We start from the raw sequence: 25,113 nt of genomic DNA on the forward strand, positions 1-25,113 counted from the left end.
CAGCACATACCAGATATTCAGGACACATTGATAACATGTCCTTTGCATTGAAAGAAACCTTTGTAAAAGCCAATTCTAATATGTGGACTGTGGAATTTAACAAGATAAAGAATCAATTAAAGGTCGTTTTTAATGATAAGGGTAAACAAGCAGAAATTATAATTCTGGTAGAAATTGACACATTTAACTGCCAACACAGCGGTAAGTATCACTTGAACTTGTGGAAACCTGGAACTGGTTGAGAATTAATTGGTTTCTGCTTTTATTCTTCTCTATTCTATCTTCTTGTTGTAAAGTATTATATTCAAATGTGGAAAGAGCATTCTATTTTAACTTTGATATACTGAATGTGAGAACAGTGTATTGCGCCTGAAATGTACATCTTATAGCTAAATTAGTTAAAGCATCACACTTTACTACTGATTAACATTGCTAAAATTATGGTGATTGATTCACGCAGGCTCTGATTCAGCCCTGTATAATGTCGCACGCGCCTGCCTAATCACTATTATAGCTAGTCTAGCTAATTTAGCAAGTCAAACGTTTTATTCCGATTAAACATGGTTACATAAATTAGACTCACCGAATAAAAGTGATAAAGAAGAAGGCTGTGGAAAATATGGGTCATGCCAGTTATTCAACAACCTTCACCAGGTCAACTTTAATCAGGAAAACGCAACAAAATAAAATCGAGTGTAGCTGTTTCTTTAAGAACGGTGTGGTCGTGCCTGCACCGGTGCACACTCGATCCAAAATGGTCGTCGGTGCAGAGCGTAGTGCGGGTATTGAACCAAAACTCAAAGTGGAATAAATTGGGGAAAACTGACTGACAGACCTGTCTGTTCTTGTAGGAAAGCAGAAAACTGACAGAATAGGTGGACGACCACCACGATGAAGCAGTTTCTGGTAATATGATCGCTATACGTTTTATTAAAAAAGTAGCTGGTGGTAGGCAGTTTATAAACATCAAAGTCACAGCGGAGGTAGCTAGCTAGCACAACGGAGGTTGCTCCTGTTTTTCCATAGGATGAACATTGTTCGCCTGCTAGAAGAGCGTTTACCAAAACTTGCTTGTAAACAGTGTTTTCTTTTTTCTCTTTTGTCGTCTTCAGATATCATGCTGATGGAGCACTTAAAGAGATACAGTTAATGCTAGCTAGCTAACGTTAATGTTAAACCACCTTCGCTTGCTTACTAGCCAGCGTAGTTAGCTGTTGAATTGATTGCACACAGGTTAGGTTGTTGTCAGTAAATAATAACGTTAGCCTGCTACTGAACTACTATAGCTAGTTGGCCATTATGCCGATTGTGTCAATTACATAGGGAGTTGGACTGCTGGCTAGCTAATGGCTCATAAGGAAGTAGATTGTAAGGCATCCAGTAGCTAGTTAGCTAGCTAGCTTTTCAGATTTTGCCTGTTGCCGAGTCTGCTTGCTAGTTAGCAAGATTTAGCTTTCTAGCTAATTATGATGGAAGGTAGCTAACGTTAGAAAGATTTTTAGCTAACATTAGCTAGGCGAAAAAAACATGTTGCTGACTGGTGTGACTGAATCTGAACAGTCACGTAGCTCTTGAGTTTCACATGATGCTTGTTGATGGGTGTAGAAATTAATGTAACTAGGCTAAAATATGTAGCTACCACCTTCCACTCATTAAATAGTTCAGGTAGATGGCTATGTCTTGCCTTTAATTGGTGTAATACGGACCCTTTGGTATTTGTTGATTTATTGTTGACCGAGGTAGCTAGTTGATATAGCTAGTCAACCAGCTAACTTAATTAGCTGCCTAGACCTAGTGACACATAATTGAGTATGTTGAGGCTGTAGGCATCACTTGCCACTCATCAAATGTCAATAGGCAACTTGGCATTCTAATATCAGCTAATTAATATGATCTTATGAGAGGTACCTGACGTTGGTTCTAGTTAGATGACCAGGAAGCCATCGTAGCCAGTGTGATTGTAACCGAGTTAAGTAGCTGGCGACTTGTTGAAAAATGTCGAATAATATCATATCCATACAGTGGATTGGCTACCGTATTATTGCGCCTGGGGGGTGGGCGAGGCGTCAGGGACAGGAGTAATAATAAAAAAAAAAAAAAAACAACCGAACCCACACACTGACGCTGCCCCCAAATCACGGTTGATTACATACACAGGACGCACACTCACGGTTTCCAGCATACTGATTTTCGAAGGCGGTTGTATCTGTGTGTGTTTGGGGCATTGCATTTTTCCCCATTATTTTTCTTACTCTTGACTTAATTTTTACTGTGCACATGTGACTGCTTGGTGTGCAGACTTTGGAATTATTAGGAACATCAGTCCTTTTATTGTGGTGACAAAAAGGCTTACTTGCCTGCTGTTGCTGGCGACAACCTGAAAGCCAATGGCGGGTCTCATTTTCTTGACCTGTGTGGACTAATTCTCTTTCCCAGCATGCAGTCTTGCAGATCATTAATTATATATCTGACAGCCGTGTGCTGGGGTGCTGGATCTGAAGTACTCGATCAAGCAGCAGAGGTGTCATTTCACAGTGCTTAGAAGTCAACAGATGAAGGCAACTGGCTTCAACAAATAAGGAAATGCAGGACAGTCAGGGCAAACGGTTTCCGATCTTTGGGTCTAAAAGTTTTAGATAAACCTTGCTGTTTTTTTCCCTATGAGGAAATCAAAACCAATATTTCTCAACTGCATTATGTAGGCACATACCAAACATAAGTGGTTCTTTAAGAACTCAGTAAACATTTTTGTTTGGGTGTGTGTGTAATGTGGAATGCGGTTATGAATTTACATGTACACCCAAGTTCTCATCTAACAAGCATCTAACCATTTCTTGAATGACTAGAACTTTGAATGTTTCCTTATAAGATCTGTTACAGACATTGATAAGATGACACCTGTACTTTATACACATGAGAGAGCTGGCAGTAGGTAGATTATTGCTGTGAGTTGTGTATTGTTATGGCTTTGATTATAGTCCATCGCTGTCTGAATAGTATAGCTCTATTTTCCCTTTTTTGAGTGGCAGAAAGAAAACTTTTGCCAAATTGTGGCAGACCAGACAGTCCCAGGAGATCCTGAGAAAGCATCTGGAAAAGTTGCTTTATCCTGCCTGCAACCTGATCTCATTTCTTTTCAAGTTTCTTTTCTTTCAGTGTATTTTGAAAAGGTTGTCAATTCCTTTGCTTTCAAAAATAAACTGGACACCTTCCAAAAATCCCTTTGCTTTCCACAGAATGAGGTGACAACTACCAAAGTTAAAAAAAGAAGAAAGAAATTGGAATGTTGCCAGCATGACAAATGAATTCAGTATCCCTGTGATGTAGACATAAAGCTTGGCTGAGCAGTCATAGGTAACAGTCAGATCTGGTCTACACTGCCAGAGAGTAGAGTTGAGACTGCTTCCAGGAAGTTGGTTCTGCAGTAAATCTCACGCTTTGTTAAAATTATATAAATTATAGATAATTCCTCTGTTTAAAGAAGTTTATGATAAATGATATTAAACAAAGCCATGGTGTACAGCCCTCCTTCCTTCCAGTCTGCCCCAATCTGGCTGCAACCTGAAGACGGTTTTAGTTTAATTGAAGGCTTGCATAATTTTGCCTTTTCAACTTTTCTTTCAGCAGCACAAAGGCTGAGCTGAGCCCAAAGTCCCTGCCCAGGATGGACAGCTTTTTCAAAGCAGCTGTGTGTGACCTGGATAAACTGCTGGATGACTTTGAGCAGAACACAGGTAAAAATGAACACAGAACACTGATCAAGAGTGCAGCCCAGTTAGTCAGGAAGTGCATAGTCTGCTTCGGAGAGTCTTCTGATGCAGTCACTAATGCAGTTTTGCAGCTGCTGTTTTGGTCAAGGGACGAAGAAGTGCGGTCAGGTTACAGTTGATTATGGAGTGATAGTGGGTATTGGACTTGAATGACTATTTGAAACTACTGAAATTATGAACTGTTGAAGGACGTTCATAGTGTAATTTGTGGTCCATATTTTTCATCTGTTGAAGCAGCCATGTTTCTTGTTTTCTTTTTCATGTCCTCAGAGGAACTTGACTGCAGATCTACAAGGTCGACGCCCTCTACCTCAATTTACCCAGGCCCCTCCCTCTACCCAAGCTCCTCCCTTGACCCTCAGTGCTTTGCTCCGGAACCATCTGCAGTTCATGAAGCTCTTCCTGATGTCAACAACCTGCATTATAGTTCCTCTGCGAAGTGCTCTGATTCTGCATCAAGCTACAGCCTTTACCAGAGAGACTATGAGGTGAAAGGGAGGCCTCTGACAGGCGTGGACCTCCTGTCTTCTGTGGACAGTCGAGCAGCTAAAAGCACAGCACCACCTTGTCCAGACAGGACCCTCAAGCCTGTGTGTGACCTAGTGAGCGATACAGGATCTGCCATTCTTCTTCGAGCCAATAGCCATGACGCCTTTAAGGAGCTAGATATTGTTGAGAAGCAATTAGAGGAAGAACTTCTGGTGGACTTTGACTCTCCTGTTGTTTCTCTGCCAGGGGAAGTGTTGCAAGCTGGTCATGGTAGAACTGTTGGGAGTGACTCTCTTGCAGGAGTGGAGTTACTGGAACAAGAATCCTGTGACCACCTTGAAGTTGGAGGGCATTTGGCTTCTCTGAGCCTGTTGGATATTATTTTGCCAGCTGTTGCAGAGAGCCCCTGTGAGCCTCAAGGAACGGCTTCACTGAGCAGCTCTGAAACTCTGGAATCTTTAGCCAAAGAGGATGAGGAGGTTCTCCAGAATGAGGAATACCCTGCAGACACACACAGCTCCAAAGGGTATGCTGAGCTTTCTTGCGTCATGGACAGTGAGGTTGTGGTTTCTCCAGTTTCTGATATAAGTGGGGATGATGTGGAGAAGGACACTGAAAACCAAATGTCAGATGGGACAGTGGCAACAGAGACTGGAGAATGGAATGCCAACGAACTGGAGCAGGACCCCGAAAGACAACCCGACGCCACGGACACTCAGGCTCTCAGCTCATCTCTGCAGGATGACACGACTCTTGCCTTCAGTCCATCGGAAGAGACAGAGTCCTCTCTTTCCTGTCTCCCTATTGCTGTGTCCATGTGCGGATCTCTTGTCTCTTCTCTGGACTCTGTGGAGAGGATGACATCAGGGGTTGAGGAAGAGGCAGAGGTTGAGTCTTCTGCCTCTGAAGTGGTGGAAGCCTCCTCTGAACGTGATGATCAACAAAATACTCTACCATTGGATGAAACAGTGAACCATGTGGATGACGTCAGCCTCAATGCTGCCTCCGACAGTGACACAGCTCGGTCAGAGATGAGGCCATTCTCAGACGGCCTTATGACCCAGGCCTGTTCTGAGACATCAAAGGCCAGCTCATGTCCAGAGAAAGATCTGGACTTGGGAAGCCTTGCAGAGGGAACCCGATCTCCGTCCACATGCGCGAGCCCAGGAACCCCTCCGGAGTTTGCGTTCGTGGATGACTTCATCCCTGACAGCGAGCAAGGCGTCATGCTTGTGACGGACGAGGAGCTAGATGCCTTTTTGATGGAGCAGAGCAAGAGGGACTCCATTGGGGGAACCTCGGAGAAATCCACAGATGAGGGCTTTTCTGAACTGAATGGAGACCTGGAGGGACACAATATGCCTTTCCAAGATGGTTTAACAGATGGTGACTTTGAGAATAGCATCAGGGGTAAAGCCGATGGACTTGCCTCTCCAGAAAGTGACGGAATGCCTCCATCGGTGGAGGAGAGTGACAATTCAAACCTTTCCACTCCATCTCAGGACAACAGCCCTTGTTGGGTGGATCCCGTTAACACAGCTGGCCAAGAGGTATCCCACAGCACTGCTGTGGGCCAGTCCACCTTCAGTACAAACCAACACCCATGTTTCGGAGGGGCAAGGCCCAAGCAGCTCTGTGGCCAAGCTCCCAGAACTGTGCCAACTTTTGAGAACGAGGACTATGAAAAGAGTGACATGAAGGACATACCTCATGCTGGTGACATATTGGTAAACAACATTCACTCCCCTCCAGCTTGTGCTGTTGGAGAAGTCCCCAACCGCTGTGTGACTGGTACTGGATATCCTTATCCAGAAGGCCATGAGAACAGTATTGGTTACAGTGAAATGTCTGAGCCTCCACCTTACCCAGAGGACACTGGGAGGGAACGTGCCAGTTCCTTGGATGATCAGTTAGTGAGGGAGGCCGACAGTTTGGGGTCAAGGCAGCCCCCATGGGTGCCTGATTCTGAGGCTCCCAACTGCATGAACTGCCTTCAGAAGTTCACCTTCACCAAGAGGCGACACCACTGCCGGGCATGTGGCAAGGTAAGTCCATCAAATTTTCTCACCAGCTGTCTTATTGCAGCTGCAAGTTGGAAGTTTCAATTCCAGTGTCATGTCAAAATGCTAAATGTCACTTGATACGGATCTTCTCATAATTGTAATGGGAAGAATTGACTGATGTTGAATTAATTAACTATAGCAACATTATTGCTATAAAAGTGCTACAAAATGGAATTTTTGTGCCAAAACCATTGGTTATTGTGCCCCCATTCTGCTGAGGAGAGAACAGGATGTTTGTGTTATAAAAATCTTAGGATTTAAAATTTGCGCTATGCATTTGCAAGGTCCACTATATTAACGAAATTTTTTTCTATTTGCATTTGACAGAACCTATACTTAAGAGAATGGCTTCAAACATTTCTGCATACTGCTTTCTTCAGTGAAATGGTGTTATTCTGTTGCCAATGTTTGTATATTCAACCCTTAATATATCACTATGGGTGTGCATATAGAGGGGGATTGCCAAACAGTGCCTCCAACTGACATAACCCCCAGAAAATTATTCTTATTTTTTTTTTGTTTTGTAGGGGACTTGTAATGGAGTTCCTTGTATAATTTGACAGCAGGACTGTAATTCATTACCTTATCTGCAACAATAGGACTATTATTGGCCAGCTCCTGGCATAAATGAGATCCATTATTCAGTAACCATTTAGTTTAGTGGGTCCCGATTTTATCACTGAAAATTCACTGCATTGTCCTTCCCACATCAAATTATAAATGAAAGTTGTTGATAATAAAAGGTTGACTCAGCAGGTAGTATTTTTAGTGCCCTCATAGATCTACACTGCCAAATGCTTAGGTCCCAGGGTGTTGTTAATGCCTTTTTATAATAATGAAAGTAGGGTTGCATTTAATGGGGCAAAGCATGGGTGAACAAAAACAGGATTACAAGGGCTCAAACTCTACAGTCCCTCCCATCCCCGCGTCTGCTGGTCGTGTTGCTGAAACAGGCAGTCATGTTCTGTTATTGACGGACGTTGTAGACAAATCTCTTAACACCCCTTGCCCGACTCACCTTAACCTCATTGGTCTCATATTTTGATGTAGAAATAGCAGGGTGCCAGTCAGCAGAGGAGTTCTTGTTAAAATGAGGGTAATCCTGAAATGGACTCATTGATTAGATTTAAGACCTCCATGATAGCAGTTGTCACAAAACACACCAATCATAGACTTGCCTTTCGAGAGACTCTTTATGAATCGGGTAAGGAATTGAATAACTGGTCAGCAAGCAGTTCATTGTCCACCTTTCTCAACAGACAAGTGTATATCTGTTCAACCTTGGCTTTTGAGCCTTGACCTCCACGCCCTCCTTAAAGTGCAGCTACAGTCCAATTTTAGATGTGTATTCAGTTGTAAGGCCACATCATCCCACAGGCCCCTGTGTCCATCCCTTGTTTCCTGTTGTAGTTTTAGGAAATGTAGTGGAGATGTGTAGGCCAGATGGATGGCCTGGTGTAGGGAGAGATTCGCATCAGTGTAGTTGCATACATATGTAGCTCTATGTGCAATTGCTTATGTAAACACTATATAAGAAATGCAGTAGTATACCTTATTATACAATACATACCATATGGAAAACTCAGCACTTCTTATAAATGTTTATGGTACCTATGTAATGCTTACATTGTACTCGTATGTGAGGATTGTATAAGCACACATGTAGTTACATAAAGTGATAATATTTTGCGGTAGGGCTAGCCATCACGGTATATGGAATAGCTATTTATAGCGTAATAACAGCTATCCCCGGTATGCAGCGTTAGGTTTGTTCCTGTATTGTCTTCGCTTTAGTCATCCCTGACGTAGGAGCACACCTCCAGTTTTCCGAGGCCATGTGAAATGCTTCTGGGGGAAAAAAATGCCACTTGTACCTATTCAATGTTGATATCACAGCAACAGCACTATGCTGCTTCCATGTGGTAGATAGAAAGACATGGCTACAAAGATAAAGGCCGCATACCGGGGATAGCTGTTATTGCGCTAAAAATAGCTATTCAACATATCGCGACGGCTATATTGCCCAGCCCTAGTTTGCAATATAGTAAGTACTGTATAAGAAGGTGTGCTTACCTTGAATGTATTCTTACTCTGTTACATAGCTTCTGTAATGCAGTGTTACCTAACGAAGAACTATGAAGGACTTGCCCGTTATGTATTGTTGATTTTCCTGAATAGTAGCCTATGTAACAAAGGCTGGCTGTTCTCTTATAAATTGGATTGTTTTGTTTATGTGAAATTCACTGTCTGGAGTAGCTGCCAGTTGATGGTCCATAAGCAGCCAGTGAATGACTTTGCTTTTGGTTTGCAGGTGTACTGTACTGTTTGCTGTAACCGGAAATGCAGGCTGAAGTATCTGGACAAGGAAGCCAGAGTGTGTGTCGTCTGCTATGAGACAATTCAGAGAGGTGAGTGCGTCATTGACTCCTCTTGCTTGATTCAGGCGCGATGAAGTGTAGATGATTCGTGCTGTTAATGCCTGGGTATTCTTTACTACGGCTTTGACCTCTCTGACAGCATGTTTTTTTTCCTCCATTACTTTGTGACTTCAGGCTTCTTTCTCACCAGGGTCTGACAGTTGTTTACTTTGCCTGGCGATGCACATTCTTCGATCTCTTAACGGCTGTGTCAAAACCAGGATGAATCATGGGACGTGAACCCCTTGTTTTTTGGCTGGAATTGAAAAGTCGGCAGGTTGGCGTATTGTTCTTGGATGAGTGTGAGCAGCTGTGACATTCTTTTTCCTTGAGGTGCTTTCGTTGAACACTGCTTTTTAATTTCTCACTTCTTCAGATAAGGTTATTCTCATTTCAGAAATGTGGCTCTGTCTGTAAAGGTGTCCATGGCTGAATGTAGCCCCACACACAGGGCATAGCAGTGAGCAGCACCTCTGCTGTCAGCAAAGATCTAGTTTTTTGGAGGTTCTGCATTTGTTTTCACTTTGTTATTCAAGCATTGGTCTTGTTGCTTATGTATCAAACAAACAAGGCACTTTGCCGGAGCTATTTGCTGGAGGTGCTAGCCTGATACTTGAGTGACAGTTTTTTTTTTCTTTGTTTTTGTTTTGTTTGTGAGCTGTCTTCTGTTTTCCTACAGCCCTGTGTCACTTTCAGAAATTTTGCCCTGAAATACCAGGGTGTTAATGAGAAGACATGCAAATCATAATTACTTTTTACCACAATAAAAGTACAGCAGTCCAACTATTTGTGTTGGATTTGTGTTTTTTCTTTTTTAGAAGGTTGTCCTCTATTTTTAGCTAGCTAGAAAAGTTTTGTCAGTTCAGGTCTTATTGTATAGATGCACAACTGTGGTTTTGTGTAGCTGATATTTACATTTCATATCGGTTAAAGCAGTACTTGGTGCCCTGGTATAAAAAATGTCCTGTTGTGCATTTTGGAAGGATAGCTTTCAATATTACTGAGTAACAACACAACCCTATTGTCCTACAGTGTTGTAGGCTCTTTTTCAGCAGAAAAAAAACAGTAATCTCAAGCATTACATTTCTGAAAAATGTTGCGCCATTTTTAATGCTCAAAACTTAACACTTCTCTTGCAAACCCAAACTGTAACGGCCATAACCTTCAGGGGTACTCTGACTCCTGAGCATTGCAGTTTATTGCTGAGACTCAAAAGGTCATGGCTGCGTTTGCGATGTATAGACACCTTCCAAAATTGTCTGTTTAATTCCTGGAAGCCACGGCTTTTAATGGCCATTTCTGACCGGTTGCAGTGCGTTCCCTGGTGCTTCGAACATGTCATGGTGACAATGGACTAAAAACGGCTCTTTGAACATCTGTTTCTGGGAAGAGGGGAGGCAAAACCTGCTGACGCTCCAGAGAGGGTGCGAGACACTGTCTCAGAGCTGTGTGCGGGACGTGAGACTGCTCCTGCCCTTTAGATAGGCAGTCTCTTTTCTCACCCAGGATTCATGCAGACATGCCCGGACATTGTTGACTTGGCAGTGAGGTGATCTGATGGAGGGGTCGTCACTAGCCAGGAGCGACGCCTCCCAAATGGCACTGCGTCTTTTGAGCATTGCTGTACACTTCAGTCTCTGTATTTTATTTGTGCAGTGACTCAAATTATACATTTTAACGTGCTTACATTTTAAGGCATTCTAAGGTCCGTACTGTTTGCCAACCTTTTTCAGTCATGGTGGAGCAAATTTTGTGTGCTTCCACCACTTCAAAAAACCTCAATCAATGCTGTCTGTGCCATTCAGAGGTTATTATGAGGAACACAGTTCCGTAATGACACATTATCACTCTTCAGGATCTGCACCAAGGTTAGAGTGAACTTCAGCACTGTTTATAGATCTGCTTTGGAGATGGGCGGAGTTGACAGTGAATCTTCCCTTCATAAATAATGCAAAGCGGTGTCCTTGCAGAGTCATTGACTACAGAGCTCTTTTTAGGAAAGTGAAAGCCATGAATTTTATAGTTGTTCTCCTGAAGATATTTTGAACGCTACTTCTGACCTTTACATTTTCAGTGTCTACAGTTATCGAGGCACACAGGGAAACATTTTGAAATGCACACTGGGTAATGTAGTCAGGACAGTGCACAGCACACTGAACTGCGCTTCAAAAAAGTCCAGCCTCTTCCCAGAAGCTTAAAGAATTTTTTCTCGTGGACAGTGCATCACTTCCTCAATTCTGAATGATTAGTTGTCCTTCAAAAAGCGCTAGAATTTCAGTTCTGGTAGCCGCAAAGAATACGTTCAGTTTATACTACTGAAGATGGTGCTGCCAACCGTGTGTTGGTTTGGTGGTATAGGCATCCAAATTGGAGTTAGAATCAAATGCTGTTAAAATAAATGTTTGTTGGTGGGGAAGTGCAGATAGTTTGTTTTAGGTGGCAACCTGTAGCATGTGAATGTAGCTACCCTCTTCGGAATCCTCAGTTGTACATTAGTCCCGTCACACCAAGTGCATGAGGAAGTAAATCCAGTGCAATGCTCTGCTACACTTATGCTGCCAACAGCTTTTTTTTTTACACTTCAAGTAAGGAAGTGCGCTGCAGTGAACTTGGTGCCATTGTCAGGATAGGCGCTACCTCACTGATGTCATGGAAGCAACTCGCAGACGCCTCACGACTTGCAGGGTGCCTGAGAGTGGTGAAAAAAGGAAACCTTGACTGACCGTAGCCGCCCCCGTTTCTAGCGCAACAGGGCCAGTTTAGTTCTCTGCTTCGGCCTTCTGGTCATTGTTGGCATATGACACAGCCAGGTTTGTATCTGGGCCATAGGAATTGGGCTGAAATCAAGATGAGCATCTTGCTGACTGAGCCACCTGGGTACCTGTGTTAGAATATTAACCATGTTCTTGGAAGACCAGTCTGTTTGACCAGATGTCTGGGTTTTATTAGAGCCTTGGCCAGAGGTGCTGCAGCCTTCTCCTTTGTCACAGCTCCACGCATGGCTGGTTTTTCCTCTCTGCTGCTTTTAGGTTTCTAAAGAGAAAGCTGCTTTTGGTGCCAGGTGACAGTCTGTAATCACTGTGTGTGTGTGTGTGTGTGTGTACTTGTGTGTGCATCCATGCGTGTGTGTGTGTGTATCTGCATGTGACATGAGTCGGTGAATCATTTTGTGCGTGTATACGCATGAATGCTTGTATGTAAAGGGTCGTTGCCAGTGTCATCTTGAGGCGTTAGCAGACTTCAGAGGCAGCATCTCTGTGTGTTGGTGCCAGGCCAGTATACAAGATTGTGTGGATTGGGGCAGTGATGTGATTCGCTATGATGTGAGACGTGCACCCCCCTGCCTCCCTTCCTCCTTCCGTCTCTCTCTCTGTGTCTCCCTCTCTCTCTCTCTCTCTCTCTCTCCCCCCTTCTCTGCCTCCCTCTCTCTCTCTCTCTCTCTCTCTCTCTTTCTCTGTCTCTCTCTTGCTCATCAGCATGGGCTGGCCAACACCCTCTCCACCTCCCCTCATAGCCAGTACAGCAGCTGTCTGGACTCTAAGGTAAAAATGTTATCAGGGGACAGGAAATGTAGACAAGGTAAGCAGTGATTTCCCAGTATCGGGAGTGTTTTTTATGATGACGAGGTGAGGCATTAATGTGTGCATTGTGTTTTATTTTAGTGCATGTGGGACCCGCACACAAACACGCATGTGTTCCCGCATCGTCATGCATGCACAAACGCATGTACAGTCTTAGCCGAGCACGTGCACGCTCACCCGCTCACAGACGTACACGCACTCGCATAGCCACGTGCGCGTTTTGCTAAGCAGGTGCACGTACGCGCAACCCCGACTTCCAGCCACGTATGTGTCAGGTTAGCAGTGCCGATCCACGGATGCCTCTGTGCCAGGGACTGGCACGTACGCGCTGACATTTAGTGTGACCGTGGCCTCTATGCCCTTTTTAAACCAGGTTTAGATTTTGCCCCGTCTTCATTATCTTATACGTTTTCTTTCTGTGCCCATTTTGTACTGCACTTTGGGTTGAAGGGAAGGGAGAGGGAAATGTACGTTATCGAGAGTATGTTGACGCAATTTGAGCAGAGGTTTTACTGCCTCTTGTGAAAAGAATCTTAATATTTATTACATTATTTGTCATTACTGTTTATTAGCGGTATTATGGAATATTTTAGGACTGATTTGTATTTAGCAAACGTGACTTATCATGTGTTTGTTGTATTGTTTACATATTATAAAGGAAAGACAAGTGTCATGGTAATTTTCAAAGAAACAGACGCTGCTGCCAGTATAAGCAGATCGATGAAGCTGTTAGGATGTCTGATCAATATAATGCTTGTGCGTCATGTCAGTCGATACCTAATGCTGAGTTTGTGTTCAGGTAGGAACCTTCAGTGTTGGGTGATATTGATGCGGCAAGGTATTGTGGGGACCTTGGCTTTCCCTGCTTCCTGTCATGATGTTCTTTGCAGATTAAGAAAGCAGTAGATTTCTGATCTGAATGTCTAGAATCTTCAGCAAAGCACTCTGTCCAAATCCAGTCATTCCTGCCTACTTCCTACTTCCTCATTTCTGTTTTTTTCCCAGCACTGACAGTACCTACACTCATTTTATTGGTCATTTATTTGTTCATTTTCCTCTACAAACATTCACAAAGCTGAATCTCTCTCCATTTTGATGCTTTCTCCTGCGAAATATGTTAATATTCAAAGGTATAATGGCACTTCAAAAGATTTACTAGAATCATCAAGAACTGGACGGTATATTCAGTATATGTTGACTATGGACAGTAATACTTGCTGTACAATCTGTGTCCCCATGCCATAATGGGAGGGACAGTGACTAAACTGTCAAGGTCACTGTTACTAGAATTAATGCTGTATTTTTAATTTTTTTTTTGCTGTTTGTTTGTTGGACATTATTGTTTATGCTTGTCATACACCTGATTGTATAATAATTGATTCAGGAATACTGTTATAGAAACAGTCATGCAAATGAAGTATTTGAATCTGACTTTGAGAAACAGTGGTTTCAGATAGTTTCCCTGCGGAAATACTCTGTGTTGAGCAGATCGTTGAGGTCAATGCTTAGTCTCGGATCACTCGAGAAGGATGATTTGATGTGGCATTGGCCTGACTGACCTCACAGGTGGGTCTGTCATGTGACCTGTAGCCCAGGATACTGAGATGACCTCACCCATGGTGTGCGGTAACAGAAGGCATCTTGAAGAACAGGAGAGCATGCCGCTGCTGTCAGTGCAGTGCCCTCTCCCGCATTTCAGCATCATTTGTCATACCAAAATCAAAATAAGGTTTCAGAAGGAAAAAAAGAATTTTCATTTTCTGCACAGCTGCCTCTGAATATTGAGGCAAATGTTTGCAAGCTGGAAGGATTCGTTGTAGATGAGCATGTTATTGACAGAGAAACATTACAGATAACAGGAATAGGAAGGCGGTTTTTCATCTGCCCCACCGCGATCAGACAGTTTCATTACTGATAGACAGTATGTAAACGTGGAAGAGTTTGTTTTTTTTTTTTTTTTTGCAATTTTGAGTACTTCTGCTCATGACAGTATGAGATGTAGGGACACTAAAGTGAGCATGGTCACCGAGACACTCCGCTCATTGTGTTTTGGAAGCGCCGCAAAGCGAACGCAGACAGTGAAAAGCTGTCTTTATATGCGATGCACTGTAAAGTGAGATATTTGTCTCACTTTTTACATGTTGAAATGCACTGTGAAATGAACATTGTCTCTGAAAATCAGTAGCAATTACATTTTGATAGGTACCGTGAGATGAACGTAGTCTCTGAAACTCGGTAACAGTTACAGTAGCAGTCAAAAAGACACACCTGTCTTTATTTTGCTATCTTTCACATTTTAGAATAATAGCAAAGCCATTAAAACTACGACATAACACACATGCAATTTTGCAGTGACCAAAAATGAGTTAAACAAATAAAAAAACTCTTATATTTTAGATTCTTAAAAGTAGCCAGAAATTATTATTTTTTTTAATTCTTACATAGTGGATAGTGAAATAGTGATGCCTATTTATAATTTATAATTACCAAACAAACAAATTTCAAGCATTTAAGCCTTCAGATCAAAATGTCTTTGAATTCATATTTCCCATTGCCTTAATCAGGTGGTACTGCACATTTTCAAATTCACCGTAAAGTGAACCCGGGTCTCTCTCCTCCTCTGCCCTGCAGCCCAGGCCCTGGAGAGGATGATGAGCCCGACGGGCCCCAGCCCGAACCCCAACATCCCGTCAGAGTACTGCTCCACCATCCCGCCCATGCAGCAGGCCCGGGCCGCCGGGACCCTCAACTCGCCCCCGCCCACCGTCATGGTGCCCGTCTCCGTCCTCAAGCACCCCGGCAACGAGGGTAGGCCCACCGGGTGTGGCACTCCGGGAATTAAAAGCCACATGAGTATTGCAAACGGAGAGCTGCTGCTGCCAAGCTCTGTAGTGTGTGAAAGCATAACTGAGGCTAAAAGAGTAAGTGGGAGTGCAGACACGGACATGCCATGGATTGGAGAAGCATTAACGCACTGTAGATAGAGAGACTCCACATAAGATAGATTTTTGTTAGAGGTACACGATCGACCCTCGAGTCAATGTGGCAAGAGCAGTGTGGCAGGCTAAATGGGGAATGTGTATTTCGCGTTTAGCTCCTAGCGTTACCATTGACTTCTACGGTCCGCTTACAGAGACCAAGTATCAGAGAGTCCACGCACTGGACGCTTGTGTGTTTATGTCCTTCCGTGAGCAGGTCATGCTGTGGAAACGGAGCTGTAATATTCGTGTGTTAGCTCACCTGCTCTTCCCTTGCGACTGCAGGGGGGTTCCCGCGGGAGCAGAAGCGCGTGTGGTTCGCCGATGGGATTCTGCCCAATGGCGAAGTGGCGGACACCACCAAACTGTCCGTGGGGGGCAGGAGAACGTCCCAGGAGTCGAGCCCCATCACTCCTGACCCCCCAACGGTAAGAGGGACTATAATAAAGACAATATTGGAATAAATATATCACCATTACCTTTTTGTGGTTCTTAATCCTGGTAGCTATGGTAGTTTATTTTTTTAAATTCGCATTCTACTGGTGTTATGTCCCAAATCCAAATAAAATGTATTTTTTTCAGAGAAAATCTTGTACCAATACTTGCAGGAAAATTGTTGCCATTGCTGTCAGAAAGATTTTTTGAACAATTCTTACTAGATTTTTGCTAGAAAAAGCTGAGTTTGCTCTTTGGTTGTAATGCCAGCGAGCAAGAATTTTGCTGAGGGTTGCAGTGGTTTAAAGATGAATTTTCCTCTAACCCCATCCCCAGGTAAAAGGCAACAGAGGGGGGGTACCAGAGGATTACGCAGAGGTGGAGGGAGCGCAGGGGGCAGAGGGTGCCCCGGACGGGCCTGCAGCGCCCCCTGAGGGCCCAGGCGAGGTGAGCCGCCCGGCAGTCAGCGGGCCCTGGGACTACGGCCTGCTGTGCAGCGTCGGGGACGGCGTGGACAGGAGCGTGAGCCTGGTGCCCGAGGATGAGGAGGGTCTGCCGCCCCTGCTCATCACCACAGGGGAGGAAGACGGCGGAGGTGAGTGAGGAGGGGCTGAAACTGACTCATTTCCAAGCTGAGCTTCTCTGCCTCCGCTTCGGTGTTCCATAATGGGCAAAAGGGTTTTTACAGAGCATACTTTTAACTGTCAAAAGAGCAGATGATCATTCTGTCGCCCTTATGGAGTATTTTGAGTTTTGTATGCCTTGTCTCCCTTGGCCTTAGTAACTGTTTCAGGTTGATTTCGTTTATTTAAGCCATGGCTGACCTGGGACATAGCCCTGCCTCTTAAAGGTTGGCTGTTCTTTGTGCATCTTAGTTGTCAGACTAAAATAGCGGCCATGTTGTCTCAGTCTAGTAAGTTTTGTTGGCTTTTAAGTGCTTCATAAGAGGGGTGTGTATGTGTGCAGTGTGTAAAGGCGGGGTGTGGCTGATGTTTTTGATGCAGATGTGCTGGTGGAAGAACGTCCAGCCCCCAGCCAGATCCTGCTACTGCTAGAGGAAGGAGGGCCCCGGCCTTTGACCTTTGTCCTCAATGCTAACCTGCTGGTCAACATCAAGCTGGTCACCTGTATGTATGATTCTGCTGTAGCTTTCCTTAATATTGCTCTGAAGTACTTGGCCATTAGTAAATATCAAAGGAGGTTTGGTTAAATACTGATGTAATGGTTGGGGCTATCAAAAATTGGTGGAGCCTTCATGCTCTGTCACTTTCTCAGTGAGTTGAGCATTTCTTTTGCAAACTATTTGATTAGTTTATACAAGGCAGTGATTGACATCAGCAGGGGTCTCCACCCAGTTCAGGGCTTATGAAGCCTCAATCCCCCATCGCTTGTAAAGGGATGTAGAATGTGCAGCGAATTCCTATACTGGCGGCCTCATGCAATGATCGCCACCGTTCTCTCATCCCTCTGGCCCGATGATGCCCCGTGGGTCAGACTGCGAACAGAAGTGCTGGTGCTTCAGCTCGAATGGTCTGCGTGGGGTGGGCCAGCCGGAGCTGGTGTTTGTCATCCAGTGTCTCCCAGAGGAGGGCTCCCTGCCCAGAGACGTCTTCAGCCTCTATGTCAGCATCTACCAGGATGCGCTCAAAGGTATGTGGGGCGGAGCTGTGGAAGGGGAGGCTCCTGGCTGTCTTGCAGCAGTCAGCTGAAAAAGGCATGCGGTTTGTAACTGCGAATGCTGTGCAACCATCTAAGCACTTTCTTTGAATTTGAATAGAGCTGAGATATATAAAAAATTTCAGGCGAGCTGAAATCTGAGCAGCTGATATTTTTACAGCTATTGTTGTGCGTTTATGGTTGTTTCGGAGGCCTGTGGCTTTCTCTTTCACAGGGCAGTTTGTGGAGGACCTGGGCAACGTGACGTTCACGGAGGGCTTCCTGGGCAGCAAGGAACACGGCGGCTTCCTCTTCTTCTCGCCCACGTTTCAGCCCCTGGAGGGGCTCGCGCTGCCCCCCGCCCCGTTCCTCTGTGGGGTGCTTATTCAGAAGCTGGAGGTCCCGTGGGCCAAGGTGTTCCCCCTTCGCCTGCTCCTCCGACTGGGGGCAGAGCACAGCGGTGAGACCTGGCGAATTGCCTCTTTAAGCTCTGTTTTATCGCGTCAGCTACCCGGGCGCAGGTCTGCCTTTCCGGCACCCTGCTCGAGGGTCACCTGGCCCATTGTGCTGATCCCTGGCCCGATCGGCCCCCATGTGACCGTGCCCCCCCTTGTTTCCCGCAGTGTACCCCAGCACGCTGGTGAGTGTGAGGTTCCGCAAGTCCTTGTTCCGGGAGACAGGACACACCATCATGAACCTGCTGGCTGTAAGTGTCCCTTGCCCCGTGCCCTTGTACACACATTCTGGCTTTCCAGGTGGCTCGCCACCAGTCACATTCTGTGCTGCTGAGAAAGTTTCCACCTGAAAAAATGAGTCCAGCGGGCAGTATTTCAGCACAATCATTGTGTTTTTAGGCTGTCTGAGTTTAAAGCTTGTAGGTGTGTTTGTGACTGGGATAGCTACAGTGCCAGTGTATCAGCCTGCCTCCGTGTTGATGTACAGTAATTCGGCCTGTGCTTATCCTGGTATGAACTTCCCACCACTCTGCATGCACCAGCAATCAACAGCGCCCCCTCCAGGGAGCTTAAGGGACATCTCCTCAAGGGGAAGCACTGTTGCAACACCGCAACTAATGGTTTGACTTCCATTTCACTATGCACAAGGCCAGGACAGTGGGGGAAGGGTCAAGGACACCTTGTGTAAGGATTTCGGGCAGCACTGTCATAGGAAGAGGGACAGCCAGGGAGAGTTTCTATGGGGCAGAAATGCGGTGGACTTCGCATGTTTCTCAAAGCCCACGACCCCGGTGTTTTCCCCAGAGGGACTTGGGGGAAATGTGGGGAAGGTTGGTGGCAGATCGCCCTGTAGCACAGGTGTCACGCTGTGCAGCTGGAACCAGGCGGTTTAGAAACCGCGTTGCCTCACTGATCCGCCGTGGTAATCCCTCTGCTGGGCCAGTCCCAAGTTCACCTCAGTTCAGCCTGAGGACGCGTGAGTGGGGGATATTAAAGGGATATTAAAGCGAACAAGATTTGTGGACTCTGTACAGGTTGTTTTGCTTGGTCCTCCGGCAGTTGCTTTGTTAGCGGTAGTTCATTTCCACCTCCCAACTGCAGATGATAAAGATCGGGGAGGGGGGTAGCAGTGGGGGATAATACTGGCGAGGTGGCACATCAGTGGCCTTGTAGTGTAGTTTACTGGCAGCAACGCTCTAAACCTCAGCCTTGAGCTGGCTGTGTGCTGGGAATGAGTTGGCAGTCAGTTTTTGATTATATTTATAATGAAGCAAATATAAATGCCAGGTAGAGAAATCACAGAGTCCGAACTCACAGTTTGACTTGAGTAAGGCAGTAAAGGTATATGTGATGTACGTATGTCAGTACATTGAGAGTACAGCTACACTCTGTTGAGTCTTGGGGGGGTTGTCCTTTTGACTGTCCTATCTGTCTGTGTAAAATAGCTGATATCAAACACGTCACAGCCTCGCCCCTTTACTCATTTGCACATTGTACAGTTTTAAGCTCCAGCCGTCCTCCATCCTGTTGTTGCCCCCTCCACCCTTTGTTCTTAAACGTGGATCATCTGTGCTAAAAACGAGGCTTCTCCCCTCAACAGGACCTCAGAAACTACCAGTACAGCCTGCCGGTGGTGGAGGGCCTGCGGATACACATGGAGATGGGCAACAGCTACATCCACATTCCCAGGGCCAGATTCCAGGAGGTGAGGCTGTTTGCGGGGTCCGTTAGCCCCTCTGAGACAGCGGGGCCGCACAGGAAGCGGAACGCTCTGCCAGCCTCAGTCACATGATCTGCCACGGACGATGCCTGGCTTCCTGCCAGCTCTGCTTATCGGGCCGGTTACTGAGGCGCTGTTCGTACAGAGCGTAAATATGGGTTGTGTTTCTGTTTTGTCTGCACGCCGCCTGTTTGCGAAGGGAGCCGCCAGAGTACGCTAGCGGCCTTTCTGAGCTCGGTTTGTTGCGCTCGTCTGCACCCCCCCGCAGATGCTGAAGGTGGTGAACGCGTCAAACGAGCACGTGATCAGCGTGGGAGCCAGCTTCAGCGCAGAGGCCGACTCCCACCTGGTCTGCATCCAAAACGAGGAAGGAAACTACCAGACCCAGGCCAACAGCACGCCGGGAAAGACCAGGAAAGGTGATCCTGTTTGTGCTGTTATATAAATGAGATCTACACACATGCACATGCTCATCAACTGATCACAAACATCTTTAGGCAAATAATTTATTTAGAGATCTGTAATGTCATCTCAACACACTATTACGCAATGCCATATTTAATACTGGGCTAGCCTCAAAATTTCTAGTATTAGACTAGATTAACCTAATGTATTCTAGCTAATGTATTAGCTAATGCATTCAGTATGGGTGATGCAGAGTGGGTAGAGAAGAATGAATGAAAAGCATGCTGTGACTTGAGGTTTAGGTCATCACACCAGGATAGTTATACCGGGCTGATGGAAAGTACTCTGCTGTTGGCTCTGTATTTCAGTGACAGGGGCCAGCTTCGTGGTGTTCAACGGTGCCTTGAAGGCCTCTTCGGGGTTCATCGCTAAATCCAGCATCGTTGAAGGTAACGAGAGGGAACGTGGGAGAAAATTGACCCCTTTTGCGCAGCCGCGCCCCTTTCAGGGCTGCGTCACTGAACCGAGCGTGTGGGGTTGTAATACCAGAGGGGGGCGGGTGACCGGTCACAGCGTGTGCCTGACCCACTTGGTTCTTTTGTTACTCTTTTTTTAAAACCAAAGATGGCTTGATGGTCCAGATCACGCCGGACACCATGGAGGCCCTGCGGCAGGCTTTGCGGGACCAGCAGGACTTCCAGATCCCCTGCGGGAAGGCCGACTCGAGCGAGGTCCGCGAGAACGTCAACGTGCGCTGGGTGGACTGGACGCCGGCTGTTAACGCAGGGTATGAGATGGCATAGTGTCCTCTTCCAGGCCGTTTTTTGGTGCATGGCTCAGTGGTCGTCAGTTACTAGTCAGGTTTATGCCATCAGTCCCTCCAGCACAGTGATTCTCAACCTATTTTGCTCCACGACCCAATTTTTAACATGGCAGCTCAGTCACGACCCTATTTAGTAAAGTAGTAAAACTAAATAAAGTAGTAAAACTAGCCAGCTCTCTCAAATTCAACATCATGCCTACTATAGCTTGACAGTTGAAAAAATGTGATTGTTTCTGATCTTGAATAACCCATTCTAACATTTTTAAGTAGGAGAAAAATGGGTTAACATAATTTAATATCGATTATGAACTGTAATTGTCAACTTACATTTTATGATGCAATTCTTCTTAATGAGAAACCTGGTGCTTCCTCCTTTTAATAAGTCTGTCAAAATTTGGGGTAACTGAAGACAGTTCAATCCGGAGGTCATGTTCAACATTCAGTTTATTTCTGCTTTTGTTCTTTGTTCTCAGCTGGGTGAGAGCAGAGAAGCCAGCCTTGCGTAAATATGTGGTACACTGCACCAGAACTGAGGGAGACTCAACTCTGAGAACTTCTTTTGATAACTCAACCGGTTGAGTTACTTCCTCAGATGACAAAATCACAGTTTCCGCGTCAACTGAGAATGGCTCCCTTATCCGCTCTTGGGCCAGCACGTTCTCCTCTTCTGAAAAGTAATCACAAAACCGCGCGTGCAGCTTCTCCAAATGGTCACTGATTACCCTTTTCAGCACTGAGCTGTCTGAATCTGTCAGGGTTTTTACCTCATGACACACATTAGGTAACATGTCCAGCCTGCCATTGGCAACATGCTTGGTCCACAAAGCAGAGTCAACTTTTTTTTTGAAGGCATTGATTTTGTCAGTTTGCTGAAATTGGTTATTGGTCCCTTGTAATGACACGTTCAATGTATTTAAATCAAAAATGTCCGCAAGATAAGAAAGACGAGCAATCCACAGGTCATCGTGAAAATATTCTGCTAAGTCTGACTTCTACAAAAAAGCTTCCAACTCGCCTCTAAGCTTGTAATCTTGGGATAACACTTTCCCCCTTGAGAGCCAGCGGACCTCAGGGTGATAGAGCAGTTGTTCGTGCCATTCCCCATCTCTTGACAAAAGGTTTGAAAACACCTTGCATTTTTGGCGCTATGCTTGATGTAATTAACAGCTTTCACCACCAGCTTTCACCACCTCTCGCGGTGTTTCGTGAAGCTCCGCTACCATGTCTTTAGCAGCTAATGCTTCTCTGTATAAAAAACCGTGGTTCCATGTTGCGTTCCGTGCAGCTACATCCAGAATTTTTTTTCACAACCCCTGAACGTTTGCCTGTCATCGAGGCTGCTCCGTCCGTTGTCACGCCAATACACTTTGTCCAGCTCAGCCACTCTGAATTCAAGTATGTATCCAGTGCGGAAAGAATCTCTGCTGCAGTGCTGGATTTTGCCAAATCCGCATTAAACTGCTCTTCAAAGTCATCATTCCACACATGCCCGTGCAGAATTGCATGGTTAGCCACGTTGGTGGATTCATCGAGTTGTAAAGCGAAACAGTCGCTAGCTGAGAGACACTTGGTTATCTGGTGCTTAATGTCATCAGACATGTCACAGACCCTCCGATGAACTGTATCGTTTTACTGGGGAATTGTCTTAAATTTTTAAATTAAAATGTTGATCGCACAAGGAAGGAAAAGTTCTTCTGCAACAGGCTCACGACACTTAAAGAACTTGCCACGACCCAAATTTGGGTCGCGACCCACGGGTTGAGAAACGCTGCTCTAGCATAGTAGGAGCTCAGTAAACCTTCAGTTCATGTTCAGAGAAGGTATGAATAGTGCAATTAAGGTGATGACCATGGAAGGAATTTTCTATTGTGGAAGTTCTGATGGAAAGTATTCATCATTGGTATTACTTCAGGGAAACAGCATTTCACGAGTTAATTTATTCTGTGGAAGTGATTCTCTTGCAACTATTTTGGGCTGAATGTGGCACTCGGTGCCTTTTTTCTTGGTGGTGGTTGGTGTCAATGCCACTATCTCTGTTAACTCCACCTCTGTGGGGGCATTTTGGGATAACGTCGCCTCTGTGGGGTTAACAGTGTCTTTGTGGTGGGCGTTTGGGGTTAACGACACCTCTGCTGGGCGTTTGTGGTTAACGGCACCTCTGCCAGAGTGTCTGGGGTTGACAGTGCTTTTGGCCATGTTTCTCTGTACAGCGTGAAGAGTCCAGTGGATGGAAAGTCCCTGGAGGGGGTGCCAAGCGTCCGTATGCAGCTTGAGGGCGAGTTCGAGATGGAGGGGAAGGTCATCCAATGCACAGAGGTATGGGAGCCTCACGACCCCCTCTGCCCGAACGGGCCCTTAGGGTTGGCACCCCGCAGATTCTCACGGCGTGTCTAACCCCTTCCTCCAGGTGTTCTACCTGCTAAAGACTCCGGACTGCTCCCTCTCCGCCGTCCTGCCCTCCCACAGCCAGTTTCCACGGGAGATCGCCACGGCAACCTGCGCCGCCCTCTGCCCACACCTCGCTGTCCTCAAGGCCAGCGGCATGAACTGTCTCGGCCTCCGCGTCTCCACGGATACGGACATGGTAACCAGAATCAAGGGATGCTGGTGGAGGTGTATCTGACACCAGTGGTCTGTACAATGTGTCTAGTTTACAGTAAATGGAAGCCATTCAAATTATTAGATGGAAAACAAGCAATACATAAGTGATATGTCTTGAAATAACTGCAGTCCTGGACACCTGTATGCTGGTCTGTGGCTCAAGGTTTAGGGAAACGTATGTGTATGTCTACATATGTGTCTGTCTGTCTGTCTGTGTGTGTGTGTGTGTGTGTGTGTGTGTGTGTGTGTGTGTGTGTGTGTGTGTGTATATGTGTGTATATGTGTGTGTGTGTGTGTGTGTGTGTGTGTGTGTGTGTGTGTGTGTGTGTGTGTGTATGTGTGTGTGTGTATATGTGTGTATATGTGTGTGTGTGTATGTGTACACATGTGCAGCTGATCAGCTTTGTTTGGTCCCCTGGCCACTGCTGTGTTGGAGTGAGACCACATTAATGTCTCCCATCCCTCACACGCGTGCAGTCAGCACTGCAGGTTTCCCTGACCCCTCCCGTTCTCTCCAGGTGGAATACCAGGCGGGTTCTGGGGGCTGCCTGCTGCCCCAGCGCTACATGAACGCGCTGGACGGTGCCCTCATCCCAGCCATCCACGGGGGCGGCACCGGCGTCCCCCAGCAGCCCATGGACGTGGAGTTCCTCTTCTACATCACCGAGAACGTCAGCTGAGCTGCGTGATTCCCCCCCCTCCCCCATCCCAACCACGGGGGGACGGCCCTTGGCCCTCCACTGCACACGGGACAGGCGAAAGCCCTGCCCGCAAACTCACAGGAACCCGGGCGGGGAGCTCGGGTGCTAGCTTTGGAAAGCGGAGGGGCAGGGAGAAGCCCACGTCCCGTTTTCAGCTAGCATCGGGAACGTTAGAACATTAGGACTCTCAAGCTCATTGGGGCAGGATGCAGACAGAAAGAGCGTTGCCTGGCTGTTGCATATCTCAGTTCAGAGTGCGGCAGCTAAAAATAGCGATGGAGGACTTTGACAGCTCTGCCCTTGGACCAATCGTAAACGATGACGTGGGTGTTCTGAAAGCGCTTTGCTAAAAACTGATCAGCTGCCAGTTTGCAGCTAGCCCTGTCTCTGTATATCAACAGCTTTAGTTTGTGAAGGGTGGTTTAAGTTCAGTGGTGGTGAATACAGAATGGAAGTGTGGGCTGAAAACGCAGGTTACCTAACCGAAATCTTAACCAAGATTTTGAAGCACTGCCCTCAAGGTTGAGATGCGGGTGTCCCCTTCTGAAATGTATTTAAGGTTATACATTATTATTACATTTTTTTTATTTGAAAGTAATGGTTTCATAATTTGGCTTTTTCAGGTACCTTTGCGTAAAACCAATAATTCTCGAGGCGGATCTTTGCATACAATTCTTTCTTTGAATAAAGTACAATTTATTATTTTTTTCTTAGTGTGTAAAGTAGGGGTCTTGGAACACCTTCCAATAATTATATTTTTGTGATAATTGTATAGAATCTAAGCAACTCAAATGATCAAGTTTTTCTTAATGAGCTTAAACCTATTTTTGAACAGTTTCATGCATTAAATAAAATGAATATTTTTGATAGGACAGTGATTTTGAGGTTGTGCAATTCTAGCTTCTGAAGGGTAAGTATTGGCATATGAAAACACAGCTTTGGACACTAGCTCTGACATGGTACAAGCAGAATTTTTTTTTTAATTTCACCTCAGTTGATAGATAGTCGACACAACTCTT

The 25,113-nt window shown here is 45.7% G+C and overlaps 1 protein-coding gene across 1 annotated transcript; it reads left to right on the forward strand.

Moving 5' to 3' along the window:
- The first annotated feature begins 758 nt into the window (after nt 1-758).
- zfyve16 (zinc finger, FYVE domain containing 16) lies at nt 759-24,745 on the forward strand. Its single transcript, XM_036529550.1, has 19 exons — nt 759-906; nt 3,625-3,734; nt 4,041-4,529; nt 4,563-6,304; nt 8,634-8,730; nt 14,952-15,128; nt 15,584-15,726; nt 16,070-16,328; nt 16,738-16,860; nt 17,228-17,383; nt 17,625-17,849; nt 18,013-18,095; nt 19,445-19,549; nt 19,833-19,983; nt 20,338-20,418; nt 20,594-20,756; nt 23,003-23,108; nt 23,200-23,376; nt 23,912-24,745. Exons 2-19 carry the CDS (start codon nt 3,665-3,667, stop codon nt 24,071-24,073), a joined length of 4,509 nt encoding a protein of 1,502 aa, XP_036385443.1. The 5' UTR covers nt 759-906; nt 3,625-3,664; the 3' UTR covers nt 24,074-24,745.
- Nucleotides 24,746-25,113: the final 368 nt, after the last annotated feature.

This window comes from Megalops cyprinoides, chromosome 5 (assembly GCF_013368585.1).
Source record: "Megalops cyprinoides isolate fMegCyp1 chromosome 5, fMegCyp1.pri, whole genome shotgun sequence".
NCBI classification, from domain to species: domain Eukaryota; kingdom Metazoa; phylum Chordata; class Actinopteri; order Elopiformes; family Megalopidae; genus Megalops; species Megalops cyprinoides.